We start from the raw sequence: 27,636 nt of genomic DNA, 5'->3' as shown, positions 1-27,636 counted from the left end.
TCGACCCCGTCACCTCAAGCACATCATCCTGTCTGACCCTCAAAATCAACCCTGGAGGAGGAAGGAGGAAGATATCATTTCTCCCATTTAACAGTTTCGGGTCTGAAGCTGGGAAAAGATGAGTGACTTTCCCCAAATCAGACAGCTGGTGCCACTAATGATAAAGGGCAACATTGCTGAGTGTTTATTCCATGCCAGGCAGTGTGCTCAATCCTTTATGGTACCTCTCTTGGACTTCAAAGCAACCTTATGCAGTAGTTACTATATTACTCACACTTTACAGTCGAAGATATTGGAGAACTTGCCTGCTGAGAGCTAGCATTTGAACCCGGGTCATCTGATGGCAAAGCCCACACACCTGACCACTGCAGGGGACTTAACCCTGCTGACTCGTAATGCTGTGCTCTCTGCACTGCCCTTGGCTGCCCCAGCCATCAGAGGATATGCAGCTGGGGCGCCAGGCATTTTCCGGTTCCACCTCACTGCATTGAATCCAGAATCCCAGGAGCAGCCCGACAGGCTCGCCGAGTTGGGCTGGGGGCCAGCGGGAGCAGTGAGTGCTCTGGGGCAGGGCGGAGGTAGCCCCCCACCACGGAACCTCCGAGACACAGAGGCTGCCAGCCCGTCTGCTGGAGTCTCCAACGTAAGGCTGCGGTTTGTCTTTCACAGTCACTATAGGACAGAGCTGCTCCCCTCCCCACCCTTCCAGCCTCCCTCTCGTCCCTCTGCCTTTTACACGTGATGTGCTGCCTGGATACTAGAAATCTTTCTGGAAAACAAGTAGAGTTGTTGTGAGCATTAAATGAGTTTATAGAAGAAAAGCAGTTAGAATAGCACTTGGTCTGGGATACGGCCTATGGATGTGTTTGCTATGGTTAGGATCTGTACTTTCTACCTTCTCTATGGGTCATTTGTAAACTAACATAAAGGGGGCGGAGCTCATCACTTAGCATGGGTCCTGGAGCCCTGGAAGGATCTGGGGAGGAAGAAGAGGGGTCCCACCCACTGGGCAAGGTGATAGGAGAGGGGGCCAAGGCACACACCCCCTTCCTCTCCCGGCAGCTCACCACTCTCTCCCCCCCCCCACCCCCGTCTTTGTCCCACAGAAGTACTTGTCCCAGCTGGCCAAGGAGGGCCTGATGGAGACCGAGGGGGCAGGCAGCCCTCGGCCCGAGGACAGCGGAATCGTGCCACACTTTGAAAGGAAAAAGCTCTGACATCCCTGCCACTGCTGCAAGAGGGGAGAGGAGGGCATGAGAGGTGGGGCCTTCCTGCCCTCGGGGACAGGAACTAAGACCAGAGAGGAAGGAAGACCAGGCAGGCCACGTGGCCTGGGTTTGTCCTCAGAGACTCATGAAATGCCCCTGAAGCGTCTGCCGGAGTCCTCACCGCGGTGTGTCCAGTCTGCTGAGGGGCACCCACTCTCTTCCTGTCGACTCCTGTTTCCTTCAAACAGTCTTTCAGTTTGCTTCTCTCTCTTTCTCCCTCCCCATCCCCCTCTCCCTCCTGTGCCCAGGGTCATTTTCTTTTCATAAAATCCAACTTCTCAGGGATTTTCACAGTGTTCCGATTCTTGATGGGATGGGACAGGTCAAGCCAGGCTGAGTCTTCAAAAAAAAAAAAAGATTTCACGGAGACTCCTGGGCTGAGAACCATGCCAGTGAACCTGGAGCAGTTTCTCTGCCTGGCGTCCTGTGTGTGGGGAGCTGAGACGGGTCCTGCAGTCCTGGAGGGGGGAACCCTAGACAGTCAGTGGGCAGAAGCTGGGAGTTCCTCCAGCTGGACCACCTTTCTGAAAAGCCCTGATTTTCATAACTCTTTCATCTTCTCCATCGTTCTAGAAGCCCACCAGATTCATGCCTTAAAATAAAATTTGAGGAGGAAAAGAGCCCTTCATTTTGGAAGCTCTGATAAGTTCCCCCCAAACGTATCTCCTTCCTCTTGATTTCAGGAGATGCCAGGGTTTGTTCTACTCTGGACATTGAATTTGGTCTAGACTCACTTTAAGTAAAAATGAAAACAGAAGCGTCTTCCCCCTCCAGTTAAAACAGCAGAAGGTCAGGGCTTCCGTTGAAGGTTGGCCTCGCAGCTGTAAATGGTTGGCTTGAGAGACACCAAAACGAGGAAGTGGCATCTGCCCTTGACTCGCCCTTTGGGGCCTACACTCTGGGCTCCAGCAGCCTCATAGCAGAATGGTTTTAAATGGTCTCTTGGAGGCAGGGGACACAAATGAGAGAAGACTGCAGGACTGAGGAGCATTTGAAGGTTGCCAGGTGTTTGTAGGTGGACCCTTTCCAACTGGGCAGAAGGTCAAGGGCATCTCAGAGTTGACCCCGTGTGCAGACTTCGATATTAAATGTTATGCAGCACAGAGCTCCTTCCCACCAGGCTCTGCGATACTGAAAGGTCAGTGGCTTCAGGCCCCAGACAGAACAGGCTGCAAGGTCTGCCATCCATTGGAAGGGTCTGGGAAAAGGTGCTGGGGGGAAATGAGGCTCAGCTGCAGCCCTGGAGAAACCCTTGAGAAGGTCAGAGGGGAGCCTGGTGCTACTTCCTCAAGCTGAGACACTCGCCTGGAGGCGGCCGCCCCAGCTCAGCCCCTGGGAGACGGTTCCTGTTAGTTCTATTCCTGACCACAGGCAGGTAGACTAGGTTGAGATTGTGTGTTTTATTTTAATTTTTTGCTTTTTTTCTTTCAACGGTAGATAAGACTATACTGCGCATTCTGTCCTCTGCACTAAAGGCAGAAGGGTAGAGAGATTATCTGAGTTTGACACTGACGTTTTATCAGTGAGGAAACTGAGGCACAGAAAGGAAGGAAAAACAGAACATAAGAGGATCACGTGTAAACCTTGGGGCAAGTGGTCGCTGGCAAGGAGACAACTGTTGGGGACCTGTGAGAGGGAAGAGTTCAGGCGAGCACCAGAGGCAAACAGACCAGCTTGGACAGGTGTAGGGAGAGGCTGGAGGCAGCAGGGAGCCTGAACTTGGCATCAAGCAGCTGGGGGCCTCAGCAAGGTGAGTGTCTCAAAGAGAGTAGAGTTTGAAAGTGGTGACTCAGCCCAGACCTGGTCCCCTGGCTGACTCCTCTGTTTTTTTTACCTGGTGCTCTGGAAGCCCACCTCCTCCATTTTTTGGAAACCTTTGACCCTGTGTGTCTTCCTTCCCACTGGTGGGAAGTCAGGGGACAGCTCTCTGGCCTCCTTACTGAACCTTGCTGGGAAAAACCTAAAGGCTAAAACTGCATTTTCAGAGATGCTGGCAGTCTTTTCTCCCAGCAAAGTGGAAGCTGACCCTGCCCGCTCATCCCCCCAAGCAGCGTTTCCATGGAAATCTGGATGGCTGTTCCAACAGCTGAATTCCCTAGTAACGTAATGGCTCCCTTGCTGACAGACTGACCTTCCCCATATTTTAAAGCTGGAGAATGGCCCTGTGAAGGAGAGAGAAGAGGCTCTTTGCATTCAATCAGAACCTGTAGTTTAAAAAATCATCTAAGATCCTTTTTTTGTGTGTATATATATATATTTATTTTTATTTATTTTTATACAATTCCATTGGCATAGTTTCACCCACTCTATAATTTGCACTTTTTATTCCTACGTGTGTCATACACAACGCAGTATTAAAAGCAACCAGGAAAATATTGATTTTTTTTTTTAAAGCTTTTCTTCAATTTTTGTTAACCATTTCAAAATGTCTCCCCGAAAAGGTTGTTCAAGAGCAAATGCTGCCTTGAGCAACAAATTTATTTGTACCCCGGGTTAACATAACAAAAGGCCTGTATACTTTCTCTTTATTGTAAGCACCTGAAATAAAGTGTATCCACAGAGTATTCCCAAAGAATTTGGTAAATTTGATGTTGGTGTGAGCAGCCGCCGTTAGTATCAGGGTTTCCCTTGACACTCTGAGGCTGTGATCTGTTAGATTATACTTGAACTGGACCAGAGTTTGACTTTTGAGCTTATGAAAAAAAAAATTAGTTCGTTTAAGTTTGAACTTGTAAAGTATTGGAATTTGTTGAGTGTCTCATAAATCGTCACCACTTTTCCCGATCTGTATAACTGACAGCAAGTGTTTGTTTTTACAAAAGGAAAAAAAAAGATTTTTAATAAAGAGAATTTGAAAGCTCTTGAGTGAGTAGCCATCTGTCACACAGGGATCCCTCAACCTTTGGCTGGGGGATGCTCAGTGAGCACGGAAGTTGGGAGTTGGTCCCTCTCTGAATCTGGAATGTTTCTGAAGAGTTGAGAAAAGAGGACACAAGAGGTTACACTCAGGCCTCTGGGGGGATCAGAGCTTCTCAGGGGTGAACCTCCAGGAGGGTTGAGTCCGGGAAAGTGGGGAGCTGCTGTTCTCCACGCCAGAAGGGTCAGATAGAAAAATCTCTTGGCCTCTTATACCCCCCGGCCCTTCTACCCAGTACTCTCGGATCTTCTAGTGGCCAAACTTTGTTGTCCTGCACCAGGGTCAGGTTGTTTCTAGAGGTTCCATCATTGTGAGGTGGTCAGCGCCTAGCTTGGGCACTTGTTAGCTCTGTGGCTTCTGAAGTCCCGCTTCCTTGGGTGTGAGGGCGGGTAATGGTATTAATCACCTCCCTGGTTTTTTCAGGGTTAAGATGATTGCTGGTGAAAGCACTTGCTATGCTGCATGGCCCTGAATCTTTTTTGTTTCGGGAGTCTGTGCTCAGGACAACAACCCTCCAATTTTCAGTGGTTCTTAAGTTCCTTCTCAACCATTTCTTCTAGCAAAACAATGCCAATCTCCTGGGACCAGTTCGCAAGTCCTTTGAATGGCCTGGAACCTTCTCTGGGCCTTCCCTCCTGTTGGCAGTGCTCCTGAGTCAATGGGGAGGGGCTGGGCAGTCTGGCCCCAGAGGGCATAGTGAGTGGGGCTGCCTGTAATTAGTGGGAGCAGCTTTGTCCATCTGAGGTAAGTTCCCGTCAAGCCTGCTGCTGCCCGCCCCCTGCCCCCCCCCAACCTATTGTGGCCATGGGAGGGCTGAGCTCAGGCCTCCAGTTCCCAACCAGGACGGGTGGAGAAACATCCTTCCCCGCAAGTGCTGGCTGCGCCCTAGCAGGCCAAGGCAGTGGGTGGGCCTGGAGCTCGTCCTGCTGCCCTAAGTTCAGGATCCAGAATGGCTGGCGGTACCCTTGGTGCCTAGTCCCAGTGTGTCCCTCCATGTGGCACAACTCTTGGGGGCACCACGCACGTTGTATTCTGTGAGATGCCCCTGCCCCCCGGAGCTGTGCAGTGGAGCCATCCTGCCAGGGGGTCCCCTGAATTGCAGTTCCTTGCCATGCCTGGGGGCTCCCGTTTGCTCACTCGTGTTCCTAAGGGCCTGAGAGCCAGGTTCTGAGCCAGTCTACCAGGCCGGAGCCCTGACACTCAGACCCACTCTCCAGGCTCCCTCCTTTCCCCAAGGATCAGCACCAGACTGCCCCAGCCTGACTCCGCCACGGCCCCAGACACTCGAGTTGCTCCTCAAAGCCCTCGCAGGCCAGGCCGCTTAGGTACTGACCTTGGCCCTCATCTGGCCTGAGATCTCTGTGCCCCTCTGAACATCAACAGCAACTGTTGACTGTCCCCCGAGGCAGTCATGGGACATCTGGGCTCACCCTCAACAGCTCCCCGTTCTCCTTCCCCACCACACCGACCCTACAAAGCAGCCTAACCCAAGTGGATTTCCAAACATGTTAGAGCAGGATGGCCCCAGAGACCCCCAAGTCCTGGCCCTTCCTTTTACAGGTGAGAAAACAGGCCCAGAGAGGGGAAGTGACTTGCTTAAGGTAACACCACTTATTGCTATAAGGTAAGAATGGAATCCAGATCTCCTGGGTGGTCCTACTGGGAACACATGGGGAGTTTGGATTTTTTCAGCTAAATTATTTCATGAATTTTCTAGGTCTGGCCCTAGCTGGACTGCAGCAATCAGCAAGGACTCAAAACAAACCATTGGTTTTTGTGCTTTGCGTGGATCTGGATCACCTGGGGAATCTTTTTAGAACTAGATTCCCGGCCCCCTGCGTGGAGATTCTGCCTCACTAGGTCATGGGGGCTGGGGGTGAGGCATGTGCATCTTAGCAAGCCTCGTGGGTGATTCAGTGCAGGTGGAGTACACCGCTCGCAAACGCTGCCCTAGATGTCAACCGGGGACTTCCCCAGCAGCTCCTGGAATAGAAGGGACGTTTATTTTGCTGAGAGGAAGGACAGAACAGATATGAATGGAAACCATTCAAGGTAGGGAAGACTCCAGTGTGGAAGAGGCTTCAAGATGGGAGACAGAGCGGGGAGGAGCGACGGTCTGGCCATGGCAGATGGAGATGGTGGGAGCTGGTGGTGGTAGGGGGTTTGGAGCATGTGTCAGGATTTTTTTCAGTTGAATTCATACTTACCGTGGTTAGGCAAAAGTCTTCCAATGGTCTCTTTACCCTGGTTAATGGCTGAACGCATTGTAATTATTAAGAAGACTCCTGGTGATAGGCTGGCCCCCTCAGGGCAGAGCATTGTGCGGTCAGCAGGCCTTTTGGAGTCACAGGCAGCAGGGGAATTCCCCAGGGCCTTGTCACTGCCAGCGGGGAACCCTGGGGACACACCCACTCTCTCCCATGCTCCATGAGCCACCACGAATACCAGTATTAGCCCTGCAGATTATTAAGCCTGTCTGCACGCCACACTCAGTGTGCACTCTGTAGGGACACTGTCTCTTAGCCTCTTTACAACGTTGAGAGACAGGCACCATTATTCTCCCATCTCACAGATAGGGAAAATGAGGCTCAGAAACACAAAGCGGTTTGCCCAGGGACAGGCAGCCAGTAAGTGGCAGAGTTGGGATTCAAACCCAGGTCCACGTGACTCTCAAACAATGCTTTGAACCACTATTCTCTACCGCCCGTCTCAGGGCTGGGGTCTTCTCTTGTTCCTGCTTCTTGCTGAAACCTCTAGACCCTGGGTGGGCCAGGAATAGCCAGCTTGGGAGGATTACAGAGCCAAATTTAGCTAGACTCAGGTGCTTATGACTGACCTCCTGATTGTTAAATTCATGAAACTGATCTCCTCAACACTTCCCCTCCTTAGAATGTAGCTAAAGAAAGGCCTCCACCCACGCACGGCAGGAAAACAGGCAGGAAGGCTGAAGGTGCCAGAGAAACACTGTTTCTTCCTTCTCCCTACCCAGGAGCTTTCACCCCGGGGAGCTGGATCCAGTGGGTGAGGGCCGGGTGCTGGGGATGCTGCTTCTGCTTCAGGGCCGGGAGGAAAGTGCCTTGTTTTGTGTTCCTGGGGAATTCAGGGGTATAAGGGCGTGATCAGAAGGGGATTTCTCACTGCCCCAAAATGCGGGCCAGGCTTTGCACATTTAACCCTTCTTTCCTGAGGGGAACTTCATTGTTTATTTACCCACAGCCTCTTAACAGCAAGGAGCTGAGATAATATACAACACAGGCCATGTGTGACCAGATTAAGCCGAGGGAAGATTTTTAAGTGAGGATTGAGGAAACCTGGAGGCAGCAAGTGTGTGAGCGGTAAAGGCTGATGTGGTGGTGGTGAAGAAGCATGAAATGTGATTGGGAGCCTCCTGGGAGCCAAGGCAAAAAGGGGAAGCATGCTCCCTTACTTGGCGCTCCTTCTTAGAATAGAGAGAGCATGCCAGTTAATCTGGGAAAATTGTTCTACTCGATTCCAGACTCTAGAAGAATTCTCCTTTGAGACTGTACGTGGTATGGGCAGAGGCACTAAGAGGCTTGGAGAATATCCTTAGGTAGCTGGCAGCCCAAAGTTGGAAAAGAACACAGTGGCGGCCACTCTGGAGGGGACATTAGGATGGTCCCTGCTCTGTGTGAAGTGGTTCCTGATGTCACAGTTAGGCCTCCCAAGTGTCCAAATGCCTGACCTTTGCTCATGCCTGCCTAGCCCACGTGAGCCCGTGTGCTGGTTTGAGTTGGTGTGTTTCAGCTTTTTTTCCAAACTTTTTCACATTTCTCTTGTTATTTGGCTGAGCTTCCAGGAGCCGTGTCCACAGGACAAGGGGGCCACTGTCATTGCTACCATCTGACTTCTCAGCACACCCACCTGAGAACAGAGCACTCTGGGTGGGGACCCTGCCAGTCTGGGTTCCAGGAAAATCTCGAGGGCGTTTACTCTTTGGGGCTCCCCCATGGGCTGACCTCAGCCAGGAGGGAACCCAGCCATACTGGGAAGCACTGACCCCCTCAGGCTGAGCCTGGAAACCACCTCAAACCTGCCTGATAAGGACCAGCCCTGGGGAGGAGGGGTGCAGAGGATCCGCCTGTGAGCGCTCTCATGCTTGCTGCTGTCTGCAAGGCTGGGAGGGAGGGAACTTTCTGGTTCAGGGGCCGCTCCCTGTGCCGGGCCTCAGGGCCTTGAGCCCCTGTGTCACATCCACAATGAACTCACTCAAGCTTGGGCAAATGTGAACCTCCCGCCACCTCAGTCTTCCCATCTGCACTTGATGTGTGTCTTGAGCTTGCCCGAGGTTGTTGAAGGGAAAGTGGGACTTGAGCGGGACTCGAGGTCAGTCACGAGGGCGGGTGGTCGCCTCTGTCCCTGCACTTCCCGCAGCCCCAGCGCTGTGTGCCACAGGCCTGCCTGGAGATCTGGTCCTGTTACCATCTTCCCATCCCCGCTGGGGCGGTCCACCGTCTGTGGGGGACATGTCCCTCTCAGGAGCAAACACGGGTGCGTCTGCGGGGCAGGCTGACTCCTGTGCCATCCTGGCCTCTGGGCTCTGGCTCCTCGTGTGCCTCCGCTGGCATCAGCTGAACCTACACACCTCCTGCCTCATCTCCACCTGCTGTCTCACCGCCACAGCCTCCACTTGTGGTCCGGCCATGCTCAGTGCCGCATCAGTCCCCAGATAGGCCCCTTCTCAGCCCCTCAGTTTTGCGCCTGGCCCTCCCACTGCGTGGATGCCCTTCTCCTTTCTCTCTATTTGGAAACTATGACTTTCTTTAGCATTCATTCTAAATAAGCGTTACCTCCTTTATGAAGCCTTCTTTGACCCTCTTTTTTCTCCCCACAGGTGTTACTTCTCCTGAACTGTGTCCCAGGACACAGTCCCACACCACACACACACACACACACACACACACACACACACATACACACATGCACGCACACCTCGCTTTGATAGCCCGTATCAGGTTGCCTTGTGATCTGTTTATAGGTTTGTCTCTGCATGAGCCATTGAGTCTACAAGGGCAGGGAGTGCGCCCTGCTGCCCTGTGCCCACCACAGAACAGGCACCAGTGACTGTTAGTTGAAGGGCTAAGCAGCCCCCTCGCGCATGCCTGGGGCTGGCTGCAGCAACAGGTGCCTGAGCCCCGGATCTCTGCCCAGCCGCCAGCTGCGCTGTAGGAACAGGGTGTGTCCTTGGAGTGGTGCCAGGGAGTACCCACCCCCCACCTCCCCGCCCTGGCCCTGTGCACCCTTTCCTTCTGGGTTCCCACTTACTGAGGACTTGGAGGTGGCTCTGACAGTTGGTGACACGAACCCTGCTTGTGTTGCCCAAAGCTTGTCCTTTTAACAGATTCTTCTACAGCCACAGAGCTGGGCTTCCTGTGCCAGCTTCATTTCTCTGTGCCCCCAGGGGCATCCCCTCTCCAAACCCATCTGCCCTCACTCCGCATCCCCACCTAGTCAGGCCCACCCAGTTCTCAGGGACCTTCCCAGGTAGAGCTGGGAACAAAGCACGGTTTATGACAGTTGTGTCAACACTGGGTAGATGGCCTCAGTTCATCCTGCATCTGGGAAACCGCCTGCTGCCTGCTGCCCACACCTAATCAATGCCTCCTAAAGACCCAGGGGCTGCAGGGAGGCTCTTCACACCCTCCTCTCCTAGCATCTGGAAAGCTAGGAGAGCAAGTGAGTGGGGATTTCACAGCTCTGGAAGAGAGAGACCTTGGTCTAGGCTGATTAGGCTGGTCTGATGATTAATAATTAAACGTGACCTGTTCCCAGCTAACACACACCCGAGCCAGGAATCAGCAGAGATCAGGGGCAGAGAAGGAGGCCTGGAAGCTCAGCATGGGCCCAGCTCCAACCCCCCGGGGGTTTGGGAGAGTCTTAGGGCTCCTCCTTCTCACCTACCTAAGGTCCTACAAGTCCACCTCCTAAATAAATATTTCCTGACTTTTCCCACAGGCTCTGAGCTCCGGGCAGGCCTTGGGCAATTCCTAGACTGCAGCCAGCCTGGGTGGCTCTGTCCGGGGGTGGAATTTGCAGATCAGATTGGACTTGGGCTCCACCTGTGTTGACACTTGATTTCCTCAACTCCATCTTGACTTCTGCAGCCTCTCCCCTTTCTTATTTATACTCCCGCTGCCCAGAGCTCTATGAAGGGCAGGGTACACTAGGCACTTTGTCTGATCCTGGCACGGGAAAAGCATTCAGCTCAGGGAGGTGGGAGCCAGTCAGCCGGGTTGCATTCTGCCCTCATCACTGGGGGCCTCCTGAGTTCTCCCAACAGTCCTTTTCTGGCCACAAGAACCCCAAGACTCTGGGTGCCTGCTGGGCAACTTGGAAGCCGAGGACCCACACACCAGGGCTCAGCTAGGTGGCCAAAGTGGGGCCCCCTCATTCCCTCCCCTGCTGCAGATCATCCTTCTAGCTTGTCCCCTATTTTTTCCAAGATCCTGAGGAAGCATGATCTCCTCCCCAGAGGCCACCTTCCCTCCCCACCCTTCCTCCTTCCTGCTCCGCATCTCCCCAGAGCTAAGAGGCCTTTCCCACCCAGTGGAGGCCACTCTTTTAGTACATTGTCCAGCCTTTTGTGGTTAGTTTTTATTTGGACTGGGTGGGGAGGAGTGGGCTTTCCAGCCGCCGTGGTGCCCTGGCCTTAAGCCAGCCAGCCTAACCTCTCTCCTTGGGCCTCCTCAACCCAGGAAAGCAGGCAGTCATCCTCACGCCACCTTCCTCCCTCCTGGTGCTTTGTGAGGTGGGACAGAAAGGCCTCAGTCTGTTATTTAAGCACACGTGCGTATGTGCACATGTGTTTGTGCCTCCCTGCATGCATGTGTGATACATGTATGTGAAGCTTCTGAAGAACAGTGCTCACAGTTGGAGGTCTTAAAATCTGAGCCTTCCCAGGTTGCCCCACCTTAGGTAGCACTCCAAGCCTGCCCCTTGCTGCGACCCAGGGCACCCACCTCTGTTTTAACCCACACTGAGATCTGCCTGTTCTCTTGCTCCTGGCCCAAGAATTATTTCTGTGGGATTAGTTAAAGCCTCTTTGCCTTTCCCCTTCCTTGCTAAAGAGAATTTTAACTGCCAAGCGTTTGCCCCTCCCTCTCTTTCTTATTAGCTAAAACAGGTCAATCTGCCAGGCTGGGGAAGAAACAGAGGAGTGGGCCTGGGGTGATGTCCTTTGAAGATGCCTGAGGCTGACTCTCAGAAGAGGGGAGGGAGGGAGGGATAGAGAGCAGGAGGGCGAGGAGGAAAGAGGATGCACTCTCTGGGGAAGATGTCAGGGAGGTTTCATCATGTTTTGGTGGAGAGTAAAGAGTTTGGGGTGGAAAGAGAGGCTTCTGGGCAGCTGTAGGTATTTGAGAGTTGGAAACCAAAAGAAAGCAGGGATTTCAGGACACGTTGCCGTGGATTACAAATTTGATCTTAAAGTTCTTTGAGAGACCCAAATAATATTTTTCATCTTATCTAAGACAGCATCAATTATAAATTTTATCTTTATTTTTTGTACAACTAGGAAAGAAAAAACACTGCCAATTAAATTCTAACACATGTATTCTTATCAAATCGTTTGTTAGATGCAACCTGACTTTAAGGAATGTTAAAATGTGAAAAACTGTGTGTATTAAAATACATGAATACAGTACTTTTACTTTAGCTTCTTTAAAATGCAGCAACATGTTGGGGCTAGGCAGTGCCAGGCTCTTAAATTTATTCTGACTACAGTCCTGCATTTGTTAGTCCCCCCAACGCTAACCCATCCCTTGGAGGGACACTGACTCTTTCACCCTATAACCTTCACAACATTTACTACGTGCGCCTGGCACATCGTAGGAACCCATTTACTCAATTAAATTTTATGGAGCAATCATATATTCCCAGGGGGCTGCAGTTAGTTCCTCTTCTATACATCTTTTTCACTTAAGTGACAATCTGAGAGTTGGATAGACAGACACATACACACACACACACCACAGTCTGAACATCTGGATGACCAGGTGACCTGATTTCAGTCCTCCTTTGTATGTGTGGGTTTATGATATGGCCTTGGTGCCAGCAGCGTACCAATTGCTCTGATTATCCCAGGCTCTTGAGGAAAGTATAGATGGGGGCTTAGCACACAAAGAATGTGTTTGTGCCTGCTGAAGGGAGGAGGGGGTGGTTTTACAGTGGTTTTAAGAAAGAAATGTGGCAGTAATTGAGAGCACAGGGACAGATCACGTTGCCTACAGAGAAGAAAGGAGGTTTTATGGCAGTGCCCCAAAAGACTACCATCATTGAAGGGATGTGCAAAGGAGCCTGAGAAAAAGCAGCCGTAGAATTAGGAGGAAACCTGGGAGAATATGACATCAAGGAGACCCAAGTAAGAAAGTCTTTCAAAAGGGAAGTACTGGTCACCAGAGCTGAATGGTTGAATTGATAATCTATAACCCTGATAGATTATATTAGATGAGTGCCTCTGAGCATAAACAAGTAGAAGAGGCAGAGTATGAAATGGTAAATGTGAAACAGCCTAGACAGGTAGAATTGCATTTGAGCAAATGCCATTTTAGAACTGCGATGTCTTACAGGATATGACTTCCACTGACTTAAATTTTCTTCTTTTCTTCAGCCCAGTTGAGTTGGGGTTCTGTCACTTGCAAACAAGGGTTCTGACAATAGCCCCATCTGCCAGATGAGCTGGCCCAGGGTTCTCTGTCCTTGGCTTATGCCTAAACTGGACGCCCTCTGGACATTGTACTTTTTGTTGATTTTTTTTTTTTTTTTTTTTTTTTTTTTTTTTTTTTTTTAGAGGCAAAGATGACTCTAAGACCATGACAGCGTGGATTTTTTTTTTTTTTAAATTTTTTATTTATTTATTTATTTATTTATTTATTTATGGCTGTGTTGGGTCTTCGTTTCTGTGTGAGGGCTTTCTCTAGTTGCGGCAAGTGGGGACCACTCTTCATCGCGGTGCGCGGGCCTCTCACTATCGTGGCCTCTCTTGTGGCGGAGCCCAGGCTCCAGACGCGCAGGCTCAGCAATTGTGGCTCACGGGCTTAGTCGCTCCGTGGCATGTGGGATCTTCCCAGACCAGGGCTCGAACCCGTGTCCCCTGCACCGGCAGGCAGACTCCCAACCACTGCGCCACCAGGGAAGCCCCCTTTTTGTTGATTTTAATTGATAAATGTTTAATTTTTAAATGCCTACAAAATGTGACATATGTCAACCAGTCTCCTATAATTCAACCCACCTTGTATGTAGATATATACATTTTGTTTCAATGTGGAATTGTTAGAATGTGGATTAGGACCTCTAAAGCCAGGGAACCCTTAAAACATCCACCAAATGATCCTCTTGATCTATCACCATTGACTTTCTCATGGGCCTGTATACTTGCCCCCCACTCCATTTGCCCTGACACCATCCTCATCCCAGTACAAACTTTAATGTGCATATGAATCACTTAGGGATCTTTTAAAATGAGATAGGTCTGGGATGGTACCTGAGATTGTTCATTTTTAACAAGTTCCTAGGTGATACCCATACTTCTGGTCCGTGGGTAGCACTTGAAGTACTGAGGCAATAAACGCTTATTATTCTCAGGTTTGACATTCAGAATTTGTACTCTTCCCTGGAAGTCTCAAAGGTCCAGAATGTGCAGTGATTTGTCATTTTATTAATCCATGAACTTTAATTAGGCAAGCTTTGAAACTGACAAATAGTATAAGCTGCTTAGCCAGTGACAACCTGGTTAACAGCCTACCAACTGCATTTTAAAAAACCAAAGTAATGTATACACTTAACACAAAAAAATCAAATTGCACTAAAAGGCTTATTAAAGAAATGGCAGTTCCCTGTGTTGCCTGCTTACCCATCCACAACCTACAACCAGCTTCTAACCACTCCCCACTGTTTCAGCTATTTCTTCTATTTTCCTCCATCTTTCTCTCTTTCTCTTTCTTTCTTTCCTTCCTTCTTTCTTGCTGCGTTGGGTCTCTGTTGCTGCACACGGGCTTTCTCTAGTTGCGGTGAGTGGGGGCTACTCTTCGTTACGGTGCACGGGCATCTCCTTGTGGTGGCTTCTCTTGTTGCGGAGCACGGGCTCTAGGCGCATGGGCTTCAGTAGTTGCGGCATGGGGGCTCAGTAGTTGTGACTTGTGGGCTCTAGAGCACAGGCTCAGTAGTTGTGGTGCACGGGCTTAGTTGCTCTGTGGCATGTGGGATCTTCCCGGACCAGGGCTTGAACCCATGTGCCCTGCATTGGCAGTCAGATTCTTAACCGCTGCACCACCAGGGAAGTCCTCCATGTTTCTAAATAATATGCATACAATGCATTCGCTCTTGATAAATGAGTTTTAGACACTCTCCACTGACTTCTTGGTATGGTAGAGGAGAATTTTAGCTTGCTTACGCTACCCCTTCCCAACCTCCCTCCCTCCCATTCTAAATTGATATTTGTGTTTTTATTATTATAGCTAAATAGATATGAATCACTCCCGAGCCAAGTAGAAAGCTGTGATCACACTGTTTTTCTTACACTTTTTTTTTTTTGGTTAATAATTACCTCTTTTTGTTGTTGTCGTTAGTGTCCTTTGAACCCAGTTCTGTAAATAGAGTTAACCATAGGGTCAGTAATCTTTTGGTTCCTTTCTTTTCTTTTCTTCTTCTTCTTTTTTTTTTTTTTTTTGCCTGGATCTTCTCTGTAGGACTCTTTCCCCACTTCTGTCTGTCACCCAGTTTCAGGAGGAACCAGTTACCCTCCAGACTTACCATGCAGCTGTTGTCCTTAGACTGTCACTGCCATCATCCTAGATGCCCTTTGCATCTCTCCTGTGTTGTATCTCTTACTTCCTGGAGCCCATACCTTTCTCTTTATTTACTTTTGTTTTCAGTAGAGCATATATTCAAATAATTCCTGAAAAGCATGGGAAGTAATAGTTTTGAGATTTTTCAGCTCTTGAAATGTCTTTATTCCACTCTCAAAATTGATTTGGAGCCTGGCCAGGTAGAGATTTCTGGGTGGAAAATCATTTTCATTTAGAATACTAAAAACATTGCTGCATTGTCTTCTAGTTTCCAGTGTTGCTTTTGAGAACTCCCATACCATTCTTATAATTGTTTCTTTGTGACCTGATTTTTCTTTCCCCTCTGGAAGTTTTTGGGGTCTTCTTTATATCCTCAGAGTTTTACACATCACTGTATTGTACCTTGGTGTGGTCCTTTTTTAAAAAAATTCATTCTGCTGGTTGCTTTCTACCCAGAGACTCACATGAATGTTGTGCTTCGACCTTCCCTAAGGCTGTCTCTGCAGCTAGGTCAGTTTTCCCAGCTCCTGGGTACTGTGCTTGGCCTGTTTTATGAGAAAGAGCCAAGTGGCAGGTAGCTGAGTGATAGCCATATGAACCCTGTGTTACCCATGCTTTGCCCTATGGTTACAGAGATCAGGTCCACTGTCATAAAACTCCAGAGCCCCATGGATTGGTAGTCTATGTGAGTGGTCCCACTGAATCTGTTCAGTGCACACCCTACATGGTCATACCCAGTGGTCCTAAGAGCCGTAGCTTTTCAAACTATGTTCCATTTGACTCTGCTGCCACAATATGCAACTCACAAAAAGGATGCCATAGTTAAATAATATTGGGAAGGCTGCATTTTATATATCCCTCTCTTGGAGATTCTCAGTGGAAATCTGCATACTAAAGGTTCTGAGGTCTTACAATAAAGTCACCTGGTTGACTTGACTTAATCCCTTCTTTCCCCAACTATTTTACCATGCAATCATTGTAATTCAAAGGATACTTAGTAATATGCCATGCAATACTGGACTTTAGCAAATGCCATTGAACAATACTGTGAACTCCATGAGAGCAGAAACTATGGAAAGTCTTATTTTCTGCAGTATGCCAGGGCCTAATACAGTGCCGGGCACATAGTAGACCCTAGAAAATTATTTGTTGAATAAATCAATGAATCAATGAATGATTGATGCTTTCACAAGTCCCTGATCTCCTTGGTACTATATGGACAAAAAGTGAGGTCCTTTTTGTGCATTATTTATGTTGTTTTGCTAGCATTGAAGTCTGTGCTGTGGTCAGTTGTCTTTTCCAAATGATACGTTTTTCAGGATGCAATGAGATTTCAGGCATTTAGATTTGCTCCCTCTGTGCACGGGGTTGGGCAAGCACAACTGTTTCCCATTAACCCAGCCACTCTGAGGCCTCCCTTCTCTCTGTGGTTTGGGCTGGAGAAGAAGCACAAGCAGGCCCTTCCCAGCGGCTTTTTGTGTGGTTGGCAACGAGCTAACGCCAGCCTTGGAAAAGGAAGGGCATGCAGCCTCTCTGACTTCACTCTGTGATTCTGGGGCCCTTGGGCAATAACGAAACTCCCAGAACCCCTTCTGAGGAGTTGCCAGGCTCAGCCTGTGTGTTCCTTGAGAAGGAAAGGAGTGAAAGTGTCTCAGAAACCCTGAGGTCTAGGAAATGTAGGATTTGGGGGCTGAGGTAAGAGCGAGAATGAAAATATTCTCCTCGGTTTTACCCTCAAGTGCAAGAGTTAATAAACTACAGCCTGAAGCCAAACCCACCCCACTGCCTCTTTTTGTACTGCCTGTGAGCTGAGCTTCATTGAAAACAAAGCGAAAAGAGTAATATTTTATGACACGTGAAAATCATATGAAATTCAACTTTCATTTTCAAAGATGAAATACATAAAATCTCATTACACATCAGCATTAACGGATGAATATTTGCAATAGCTTTTGAAGACAGAGGCACTGACTTTGAACTCCAATTAAGTGAAATGTTATTCCTCAAAAAAGAATGTTATTCTTCTCATCGGGTGACCTGTATTATTAAAAAAAAACTGTACTCTATTATCATTATTATATTTTGAACTTCATCATTAAAAATATCATAGAAATTTGTTTTCTCTTTTGCTTTTTAAGAGATACATAATAGTCCTGATTTTGCCTCTTGCCTGCAAAGCCTGAACTATTTACTCTCCGACCCTTTGCAGAAAAAGTTTTCTGACCCCTGCTTAAGCGGATTATCTGCTGTGTCGGGCTGACTTAAACTGTCACACGTGGCGGGGAGAAGGGAGTTTAAGTTGATTCATCCAGTTTTCATCCAATCAACAAGTTCTCATGGGGACCTTGTAGGTACTAGGTCCTGAGTGTATAGAATTGGTGTTCAAAGTCATCTTGGTTCCTGCCATCAGGGAACTGACAATCCGGAGTCAGGTCATTGGAAATTCACCAGCCTGTGTGTGCCGGTCTATAGGATAAGTCAAAATGACAACGAACAACTCTGGAGTTTTAAATGTGTCAGCTTGTCAGTGGGTCACCTTGGCCAGGGCATGGCTGCCCAGAAGTGCTCTGAGAAGTTCCAGAAGGGTGTGTGAGGAAGGCAGGATCAGGTGAGCACCGTGAGGCCAGCAGGGGAGAAGCCAAGTCCAGGAAAGTCAACTAGGATAGGGTTGTTCTGTCCTATTGGTTCAGGCAAGAGGCCAGAGAGTTTAGCCAAAAGCAGCACCAGGGGATGAAAAACAAGGAGGTGAGCAGCGTCCGGAGCAAAGCTGCCTGTGCTGAGGGCTCTTTTATGTTCTCCGCAGAGTGTGGCTAAGAGGGTGGCCTTAGACTCCGTGGGCGCAGGGCTCCTGAGCACCGCAAGGACATGGGCGTTGTCCTCTTGGGAGGCTGAGCAATTCACAGACTCACTCCTTCCTTTAGGTCCAGAATTTCTCTTTTCTTCTGGCTGCAGGGTCCTTGCTGGGTCCACAAGTACGCACACTGAAGTGCTCACCTTAGATGCTGCCGAATCACCTTCCTCCCAAAGTTGCGCCAATTTACACTTGCACTCACGGCGGACCAGAGTACTCACTTCTACGTACCCTTGCAAGCACTGGGTTCTAATAATTGGAAAAATTTCGCATTTCTTCCACAGCGGTGAGGTTGAACCTCTTTTAATGTTTATTGGCCACCTGCCTTTCTTCTGTGAATTCTTTGTTTATATTCTTTGCCCATATTTCTGTTTGGATGTTTGAGTTGTTCTTACTTGTAGGCACTCTTTGTACATTAAGCATGGACATCTGTTGGTAGGAAGAAAAAACACTATATTTTGTGTTTTAAAATTTTTAAAATTTTTTTAAAATTTAATTTTATTTATTTATTTTAAATTTTATTTATTTTAAATTTTATTTATTTTAAATTTTATTTCTTTCTTTCTTTATTTATTTTTGGCTGTGTTGGGTCTTCGTTTCTGTGCGAGGGCTTTCTCTAGTTGCGGCAAGTGGGGGCCACTCTTCATCGCGGTGCACGGGCCTCTCACTATCGTGCCCTCTCTTGTTGCGGGGCACAGGCTCCAGATGTGCAGGCTCAGTAGTTGTGGCTCACAGGCCTAGTTGCTCTGCGGCATGTGGGATCTTCCCAGACCAGGGCTGGAACCCGTGTCCCCTGCATTAGCAGGCAGATTCTCAACCACTGCGCCACCAGGGAAGCCCTATTTATTTTTTATGCAGCAGGTTCTTATTAGTTATCCATTTTATACATATGCGTGTCTACATGTCAATCCCAATCTCCCAATTCATCACACCACCACCACCGCCCCACCACACTTTACCCCCTTGGGGTCCATACGTTCGTTCTCTACATCTAAAACACTACATTTTGAAGCACCTATGGGTGGTGGTGGGCCACCTGGAGCAGGTACTGAGGTGCCAGAAGTGTTTGTTTGACATTAGGGATATTAATCCTCTGTCTGTTAAACGCTGCAAATATTTTACCCAGTCAGCTATTTGCTTTTAAACTTTATCTATGCTGCCTCCTATGTAGGAGTTTTAAATGTTTAAATGTTTCAGTATTCAAACCTGTCTTTTTTTTCTTTCTGGCTTCTGGGTTTCCTGTCTTGCTTAAGAAGTCTTCTCCATCCTCATATTACATAATTAGTCTACTCTCTTTTCTTGTAATGCTTTTATGGCTTCACTTATTTACATTCATATCTTTAATATTACAGGAATTTCTATCTGGAGTAGATGAGGAATTTATGTTCCCAACATAGATGCTATGTTTCTGAGATTTTCTTCTCTCAACTCTCTGAATGCATTAAGGGACCCATAATTTTTTAAGTAAAAAAGCCCCATGTGCAGTGTGATCCTATTCATGCACTCATTTATATGAACAATTCTACAGCTTGTTAATGCTGGTTATTAATACAAATGTTAATATTGGTTATTTCTGTGTGATGGGATTGAAGATGATTTTAATTTTTCTCTCTTCTCATCTGTATTTTCTTGTTTTGCTACATAAACAACTATTATCTGTGCACTGAAATGTATTTAAAGAAAGAAGTGTCAGGAAGAGTGCAGTTAACCTAATATCTCCCATTGACCTAGGCCCCATCCTTGAAAAGCAGCAAGTCTATAAGCTTCTTGAGGGCAGCCCCATGTTTCTTGGGTGCCCCTCCCTTCCACGCATCTAGCATCGGGCCTGACCAGCAGCAGAAGTTGCAGCTCAATCGGTTAAATTTCTGTACAAGCCCACAGTGTCCACACAGATGTGAAGACAATGGCTTGGTTCGTTGAAAAAGATGTTTCTTCTGGACAGAAACTGTATTTCCTGGTTCCTCCCTCCCTCCTCCCACAGTGGGCTTGCCACATACCCTGGGAAGAGTCCACGCTCTAAACAGTAGCCAAGGCAAAACAAATTAACATTCCAGGCCAACTCTTCAACAAGCATGCTTGTTAGGATCATTCTAGACAGTCTTCAAGAACAATTCAAAACCAAGGGATTACCCCTCACTATCCCAATGGTTACTTTGGATAGTGATTGATACCTTTTCAATAGTTTCTCCATTCCTATTATTTGATTTTTGATCCTTGGGCCAAACACTAGTGTGCAGAGAACATGTATGACTGTGCCCTCCAGAGCACTCGTGGAATATGTATGTCTTTCCCGATGTCTGATTGTTCAGGATATTGGAGAATTTCCCCTTTAAGCACCCAAACATTATTTATTTGAAACACTTGCAAGGAAATTCTTCTAAAATAATATTCTGTAAAGCCCTGCCTTGCTAAACAGTAGAAATAGAGTGCAGTCATTTGAAATGTCCTTGGAATGTCCTTGAAGGGTCAATTATCACACTAGGCTCCTAGGTGTGATGGCCTTTGGAGCTATTGACATGTGTAACCATATTCGCTTGAGTACTACATGGCTTGGGTTGCTTTCAAGGATCTTGTTTCTGCCCCCAATTTTTTTTTTCTCTTTCCTTGCTCTTTTGGTTGCCTTTTGTGTCTGTCAGTCATCAGTATGCCTATCTCTAGCAGACCAGCTCCCTGCTAATCAATTGTTTGTCATCTGTGGTCAGCCAGGAAGCCAGAAAACCAAGCATATTCTCATCATATGTGAACTAAAAAAACATAGGCTCCAAGAGAGGGGCAAAGGCAAGTTTTCTCTGAGCAAAGAACGAGATAGACTGACAGGTGGATTAATTTCTTAATTTCTTTTGATTACTCCGGAGCCTTTGGGATTTGCTTCCTGGTTTTCACATTGATGAAAACATTAGTCCCACTTTACAGATGAGGAAACAAAATGCCACTGAGACAAGGTGACTTGGTCAAGGTCACAATGGTAGCTGAGAGGCAGAACAAGCACTAAAACCTGGGGGTCTTCCTCAGCCCCATGGGTGTCAGGCCCAGCCCTGGATGTGCTTTCTTTGATGAGGCAAGTGGCAGGATTCATCACTGCAGAATTCAGCATCGCCTCTTCTGTGTTTCCCACCAGAAGAGTGGGCCAGCTGTAGACCCTTGCTTCCCTGGGCGGCTTCACCAAACCTATGATCCATCAGGATCCCTTTTGCTAACGAAGCAGGCCCCTTCATCATTAGAAATGAGAGCCTGGCGAACAGCTGTGTTTACATCTTAAGGGCTAGTTGATCACTGCTCGGTCCTGGAGGGTATCGTTCCAGCTTATCGTCTCTAGATAGCGATGTGCTGAGCGCTGCACAATTCTGACCCAGATTGATATCAGCTGCAAAACACGTAGTTCTGAACACACGCACACGCACACGCACTTCTCAGGCAACATAAGCCAATTGCAACTCAGTGACACATCCTTTCTTCAACAGGCTGACTCCTTCCCAGAAGGCTGTAAGCTGAGCCAAGGCAAGCTGGCAGGGCGGCAGAGGTCCCAGGACACTTTGTCTGTTGAGCCAGGACCGTTTCCCTGAGCTGGGTGCCGGCCTCCTGCCCCATATGCCTCATTCTCACGTCTTTCATGCAGGGAGGTGGCTGGGTAGGAGGGCACAGAGGAAAGAGTGGGCATCGGGCTGTGGAACATTCAAGACCAGGAACAAAGGGCAGCTTTTAACCCCTGCACATTTTATGCAAATCCTGAACTACTGTATTCAGGAAATAAAGCCCTTGTAGAAATGGTGGAACCTGAGCCTTTCTCTTTTAGAAATTCCACAGTCTGGTTGTTCCAGGTGGTAGAGGACTAATAAAACTCTCTGGTCGCCATGGCTCTGATCTGCCCCCTGCCCTAGTCAACAGCCTCTAACAGCTTCCAACAGTCTGGCCCCCTAAAGTCCAAACTACCATTCAAGACCCTTCGTGGACTAGCCACAGCTTTATCTCCCTCCCAGCCTAGAATCACCCTCTTTCTGCTCTCAGCCTTCATAGTCTTTTATCTGTACCCCTCCTAATGCACTTATCACTTTGCACTGCGTATTATACTTGTTTTTATGGGTCTTACCACTCCTGCTGGTCTAGTCTATGAGCTCCTGAAGGGTAGGGCCTATGCTTATCTTTGTACCCTGAGTCCTTAAAACGGTACAGATTGCTGTGGGGTGCTCAGTAAGAACTGTTGAGTTAAACTGAAAACTCTCCCCCAGGGCTGAGTTCACCTTGAGAGACACAACAAGACATCAAATTCTCCACTGTCCCATGAGCAGAAAGGACACCTTCAACCCAGCCTGATGGAGAGCATTTTAGACAGAAACCTCAAGGTCATGTGGCCCAACCCTTCCCTTGCATTTTAGAGACAGGGAGACTGAGACCCAAGCACAGGGCTAGGGGCAGTGGATATTATTTGTTTCATTTATAGCTGAGAGAGCTGAGGTTCAGCCAGCAGAAGCCACTTTCCCAAAGTCAGACAGGTAGAAGTTGGTAGAGCTGGGATTGACACCTGGGTCTGCCTGAATCCAAAACCCATTTTCTGTTGTGAAGGGACCCCCTGCCTCAGCCCCTGTACACCCAGCTGTCCTGCTGGTTTCCCAGAAAGGGGCTCTGGCTGACCAAGGCCAGGGAGGGTTTAGGCACTGAGGCAGGCAGCACCTGGCTCCAGTCTAGTCTGAGCTCTGTGGCTGGAGAAGCTGTTTATGAACTCTGCCTGTCCCAGACCTGGCAGCCCAGCCACCCCAGATGGGTCTTTTCACAGAAAACCCGTCGGGCAGGTATTAGAACATCACACAGAGCCTTTGTCCGGAGGGCGCAGTGTTTTCCAGGGAGAACTTTGCCTTGGCCATGCTGACGGGGGCAAGGGAAGTAGAGGCCTCCAGCCTTCTGCCTTCAGGGCGCTGCTCCAAGAAGGCAAAGCGTGCTGCTCCCAGAGGGAGGAGGGCAGAGAGGAGAAGAGAGAGCTTGGGCCAAGAGGGACCCAAGTAGAAACTTGGGAGGGAAACAGCCTGGGTGGTATCAGGGCCGTGGAGTAGGAACTCCTCAAGGGCTCCAGTTGGGTTTTGTGTTGCCAGGCTGCAGTGGGCAGTGGAAGCAGTTCAGGCTTATAGGTCCTCAGGTTCAAATCCTGCCCCTTACTGCTTGGAAGGACTTGGGCAATTTTAAAAATCTCTCTGAGCCTCAATTTTCTTATCTGCTGTGTAAGGGGATAACAGAAGTATTTCGCTGGCTGTGGTGAGGATCAGACGCCATGAAGTATACCCACGCACACAGTAGTCGCTCAATAAATGGTGGGGTCTATGAATTTTTGGAAACATTGCCTCAGTTCCCAGGTTTATAAACTAATAAAAAGACAGAGCTATGGAGAACACCTGGGTTAGTGGTGTCACCTGACTGTTGACCGAGAAAAGGAAACGAAATCACCATGAGTAGACCCACATTTAGAGGCACTCTGCCCCAGAAACAGCTGGGGGGAAAGACGACCTGTTTCCATTTAGATAGCAGCCAATGGAAGAGCTGTGAAATTTGGAGTCGTTAATTCATGAATGTTTTAAACTTAGCAGGAGTATGTGTGTGGTGTATGATGTATATGTGGTATGTGTACACGGTTTGTACAGGTGTGTATGGTGTATATGTGTGTGCGTGTGGTGTGTATGTGTATAGTATATGTACATGGTGTGTATAGGTGTGTGTGGTGTATGTGTGCGTGTGGTGTGTGTGTGTATAGTATAGGTACATGGTGTGTGTAGGTGTGTGGTGTGTATGTGTATAGTATATGTACATGGTGTGTATAGGTGTGTGTGGTGTATGTGTGTGCGTGTGGTGTGTATGTGTATAGTATATGTACATGGTGTGTGTGGTGTATGTGTGTGTGTGTGTGGTGTGTATGTGTATAGTATATGTACATGGTGTGTATAGGTGTGTGTGGTGTATGTGTGTGCGTGTGGTGTGTATGTGTATAGTATATGTACATGGTGTGTATAGGTGTGTGTGGTGTATGTGTGTGCGTGTGGTGTGTATGTGTATAGTATATGTACATGGTGTGTATAGGTGTGTGTGGTGTATGTGTGTGCGTGTGGTGTGTATGTGTATAGTATATGTACATGGTGTGTATAGGTGTGTGTGGTGTATATGTCTGTGTATGTGTTTGGTGTGTATATATGTGGTGTATGTGTATGTTGTGCATAGTGTGTGTGTTATCTCTAGAATTAGATTTCATCTTCTTACTGGAGACCTTGTCTTTCACCTTCAATAGTGCTCAATAGCGAAGGAAGGAAACATATTTATTATGTAAATGCTTAATCCTTTAGTATATGTTTTTGGCTTAAGTCTCCCAAAGGCTCTGGAAAATGAGGCTCAGAGAGGCCACTTGTCTAAGCTCAGCCATCTGGTAGGTGGCAGAGGCTAGACCTAGACCCCGATCTGCCTGACAACAGTAGGTGTTGTCGACTTGACTCCTGAAAAGAAGAAACACCCAGATGCAAATCAAGTGAGGGTATTGTATGGTCTGATCTTCAGGCAGCTTTCTTGTGGTGAGTCACCCAAGTACCTGTGCTCTGCTCTGGCTCCCAGACCTGCAACTTCCTGAGCAGCACTTCAGCACTCTGGTTTTATTTTTGTCAGCTCTTCCTCTGAACTGTGGTCTCCCCAGTGAAGCAGGCTCAGTGAGAGCAGGAATAGCTCAGGGGCTGCCGGGCCCGGCCCCTGTGCTGAGACAGAAACATCAACCCTGCCCCAGCCCATCAGGTCAGCATGTTCCTGGGACAGCTGGAGTGTTCTTCTGCACGTTCTGCCCAGATCCAGCGTGCCTGGCCTCCCAGGAGAGCTCTGGCTTCCTGCCGTTCTTGGAGGCCCCTACACATTGCCACAGTTCCCCTCCTTGGAACGTTCTCAGCAAAGCCAGGCTTTAGCTACAAGCATTGAAGGCAGCTTCTTGCAGTTTATTCTCCTGGCAACTCCCTGCAGACCCAGTGAGTGACAGGCAGGCATCTGCTGGGCCAAACCAGGAAGTGAAACTCCCACTGACAGCCTCAGACGGGCTCTTGTACAGAAAATCAAAATTGTATTAGTTCCTTTATTCTTTCGCCAGACATTTATTGACGATCCCCTACTCTGTGCCTGATGGAGGAGCAGGGTTTTAGCCCCTCAGGAGCCCATAGTCTATTGGGGAGCCAGTGTGAAAACAAAAAGCTGAGCCTGGGAGAACAGCATAAGACCAGACAGGCCTATCGTGGGAGGGATGGAGAAAGAAACGCTTCACTCAGCCCTGGCCCGGGCAAAACTTCTCACATTTTACCCGAGTCTGAAGGATCAGTCAGAATTCAATAAGTAAAAATAATATCAACATCAATCAAAGTATTATTATTAATTAGGTACTTACAATATGTCAGGCATCCTGCTGAGTACTTTACAAACATTATTTTTGAACAACAGCCCTAACACAATAGGTAATGTATGATCCAGGTGATTTTACAGGTGAGGAAACTGAGGGTCAGAGAAGATGAGATAACTTGCTCAAAACTAGGAAACACAAGAGCCAGTATTCGAACCCAGTTCTGCTGATTCCAGAACCTAGGCTGTTATACTTTTTAATATGTCCAAAAATTATAGGAATATAAGCAGGTATATGCTGAGAAATCTTGCCTCCATCCTGGACCCTGTATACCTCATCTCCCCTTAGCCCTTATAGATGTAAACAGTTATATTCGTTTCTTGTATATCCTTTCTTTACATAAATATAAAGAAGTCAAATATTCATATTTCTCCCTCTTTCTTGTAACATAAATTGTCATATATTAACACTGATATTTACCTAATTCAGTCTTAGAGAATCTTCCATTGGAGTGTATAGCGATCTTCCCTGTTCTTTTTTTTTAATTTATTTTATTTCTTTGGCTGTGTTGGGTCATTGTTGCTGCGCGTGGGCTTTTCTCTAGCTGCGGCGAGCGGGGGCTACTCTTCATTGTGGTGCGCGGGCTTCTCATTGCGGTGGCTTCTCTTGTCGCGGAGCACGGGCTCTAGGCACGCAGGCTTCAGTAGTTGTGGTGCATGGGCTCAGTAGTTGTGACTTGCGGGCTCTAGAGAAAGATTTATTTTTGAAAGATTCCCTATATGTGGCAAGAAGCTGCACACAGCATAGCCTGCCTGGACATGTGGCCCCTCCTGGATACAAGGACACATACACTGCCACAGTGGTGGCTGGGGAAAGCCCTTCTGAGGAACAAGTTCCAACTTATCTCTGGCCCTGTTCCCTGCAGCCCAGGGCCCCTGCTTTTTATGACATCTTCCCTATGTTATGCCTGCAAAATTTTTATAGAGCTTCCTTTGCCTCGGATGCAGAAAGCATATGTAGTCTTAGTGCGTCACCCTGGGCTAATTTCACTGATTGTGCAAGAGCCCAGGACCTTCACAGGTGGTACTTAGTGTTCCCAGGTCTCTAGTAGTCCCTGGGAAAGCTTGCCGTCAGGCTGTTACAGACTCAAACACCTTTGAAAGTGAGCTAGAGTCAGCACTCCTTTTCTCTGAGATAGGGGATTCTCCCAGAGGATAATAACGCCAGTGGGAATAACTTTAGTCCTTTGAAAAGAGGCGTTTGCTTTTAAGGTCATGCTTGGTGAAACCTTGCTGGCTTCAAAGAGGTTGTGCAGTTTCCAAAAAAACAGCCGCATCAAATGTGCATGGCCTCCTGTCAGCAGCCTTTTTGTTTACTAAGGTCTATGGCTTTGAGCTTCTCACATGCACTCATCACAGTGATAAAGCCGCCCCCACTTTGCAGTGTGGTTCCATCCTGTCTAGTGCTTAGATATTTACTTTCTCTCTTTGAAGGATTCTTAAGAGACCGTGGCTTATCAGGATAGCAGGTACTACTGTACAGTCTCCTGGACGAAAATATGCATAATTGTAGAAAATGGCTATAAGCAGAATCCAAGACATCATATTGTATAGATCACAGCCCCAGAAAGGATCTGGGAGACATTTTAAGTTCTACACCTTTAGGGCAGTCAAATGGCCTGAAGTCACACATCCAATTAGTAGCAGAACTAGGATTGTAATCCAGGCCTCTTGCCTTCTAGCTCAGGTCCCATTCTACTGTATCACTGCTTTCCGGTGTGTATTTCATAAGATGTGAATAGACATTATGTAAAAAAGAGTGCCATGGTCAAGCAAGGTCAGCAAACGTTGGGTTAAAGAAAATTAAATGAGTTTACTTATGCTAGGATTTCTCAGAACCTTTAAAACACCATTGTTTATTGTGATCCCACAACAGGGGAGACAGGAGTTTTCTCCAAGTTACTTCATCTTTTATGGTGGAACATCTGTGGAGCATATTTTGAGAGACAACATATACTGTCTTCTCTCAAGTAAGTTCAAGAGTTTTTAAAAGATAAATTTGTGGATATCGGAGCTATATCCTTTGTTTAAGAAACATGGTAGGTTCAGTTTATATAACTGACCCACTGAAGTCAACAAAATAGAAGGTAGCTGTCAAACCTGACTGGAGTGACTATTAGAATGTCCCAAAATGTCATTCCAGCCCTTTTTAGGACCACTGCTATCTCAAAAACCAATTTTATTTTGATTTGTTTCCTTGTTGTGGTTACTTTGAAGGTATTTTGATTCTGCACCTGGTTTGACATACCAAGGAGAAGCCAGTGGCATTTCTTGGTGGAACATTCCCTCTGAAGATGAGCCTCAACATAATAGCATGCTGTATTCCAGAAGTTCTTGATCTTTTCTGGGATATGACTCTTTTGGGGGTCTTATTAAAAGAAGTTACAGACTCCTTGG

At 47.8% G+C, this 27,636-nt stretch overlaps 1 protein-coding gene and 1 long non-coding RNA gene across 6 annotated transcripts in view; one reads left to right on the top strand and one right to left on the bottom strand.

Annotated features, from left to right (window-relative positions):
* RBM20 (RNA binding motif protein 20) overlaps positions 1–4,133 on the top strand; it is a 204,783-nt gene extending 200,650 nt beyond the window's left edge. For 4 of the 5 annotated variants that reach the window (XM_082424894.1, XM_082424891.1, XM_082424892.1 and 1 more), the window contains one exon: positions 1,107–4,133. In XM_082424894.1, the coding sequence (XP_082281020.1) occupies positions 1,107–1,217 (111 nt within the window). In that variant the 3' untranslated portion in view covers positions 1,218–4,133. The remainder of the gene's footprint in view (positions 1–1,106) is intronic. The other variant, XR_014253408.1, reaches the window with a different exon arrangement.
* LOC309642856 overlaps positions 1–27,636 on the bottom strand; it is a 54,797-nt gene that overhangs the window by 14,791 nt on the left and 12,370 nt on the right. The window lies entirely within an intron of this gene.

Source organism: Balaenoptera physalus, assembly GCF_965194825.1.
Source record: "Balaenoptera physalus genome assembly, chromosome: 14".
Taxonomy (NCBI): Eukaryota; Metazoa; Chordata; class Mammalia; order Artiodactyla; family Balaenopteridae; genus Balaenoptera; species Balaenoptera physalus.
Note: the sequence above shows the minus strand (reverse complement) of the source record. Positions and strands in the feature narration are given on the sequence as shown.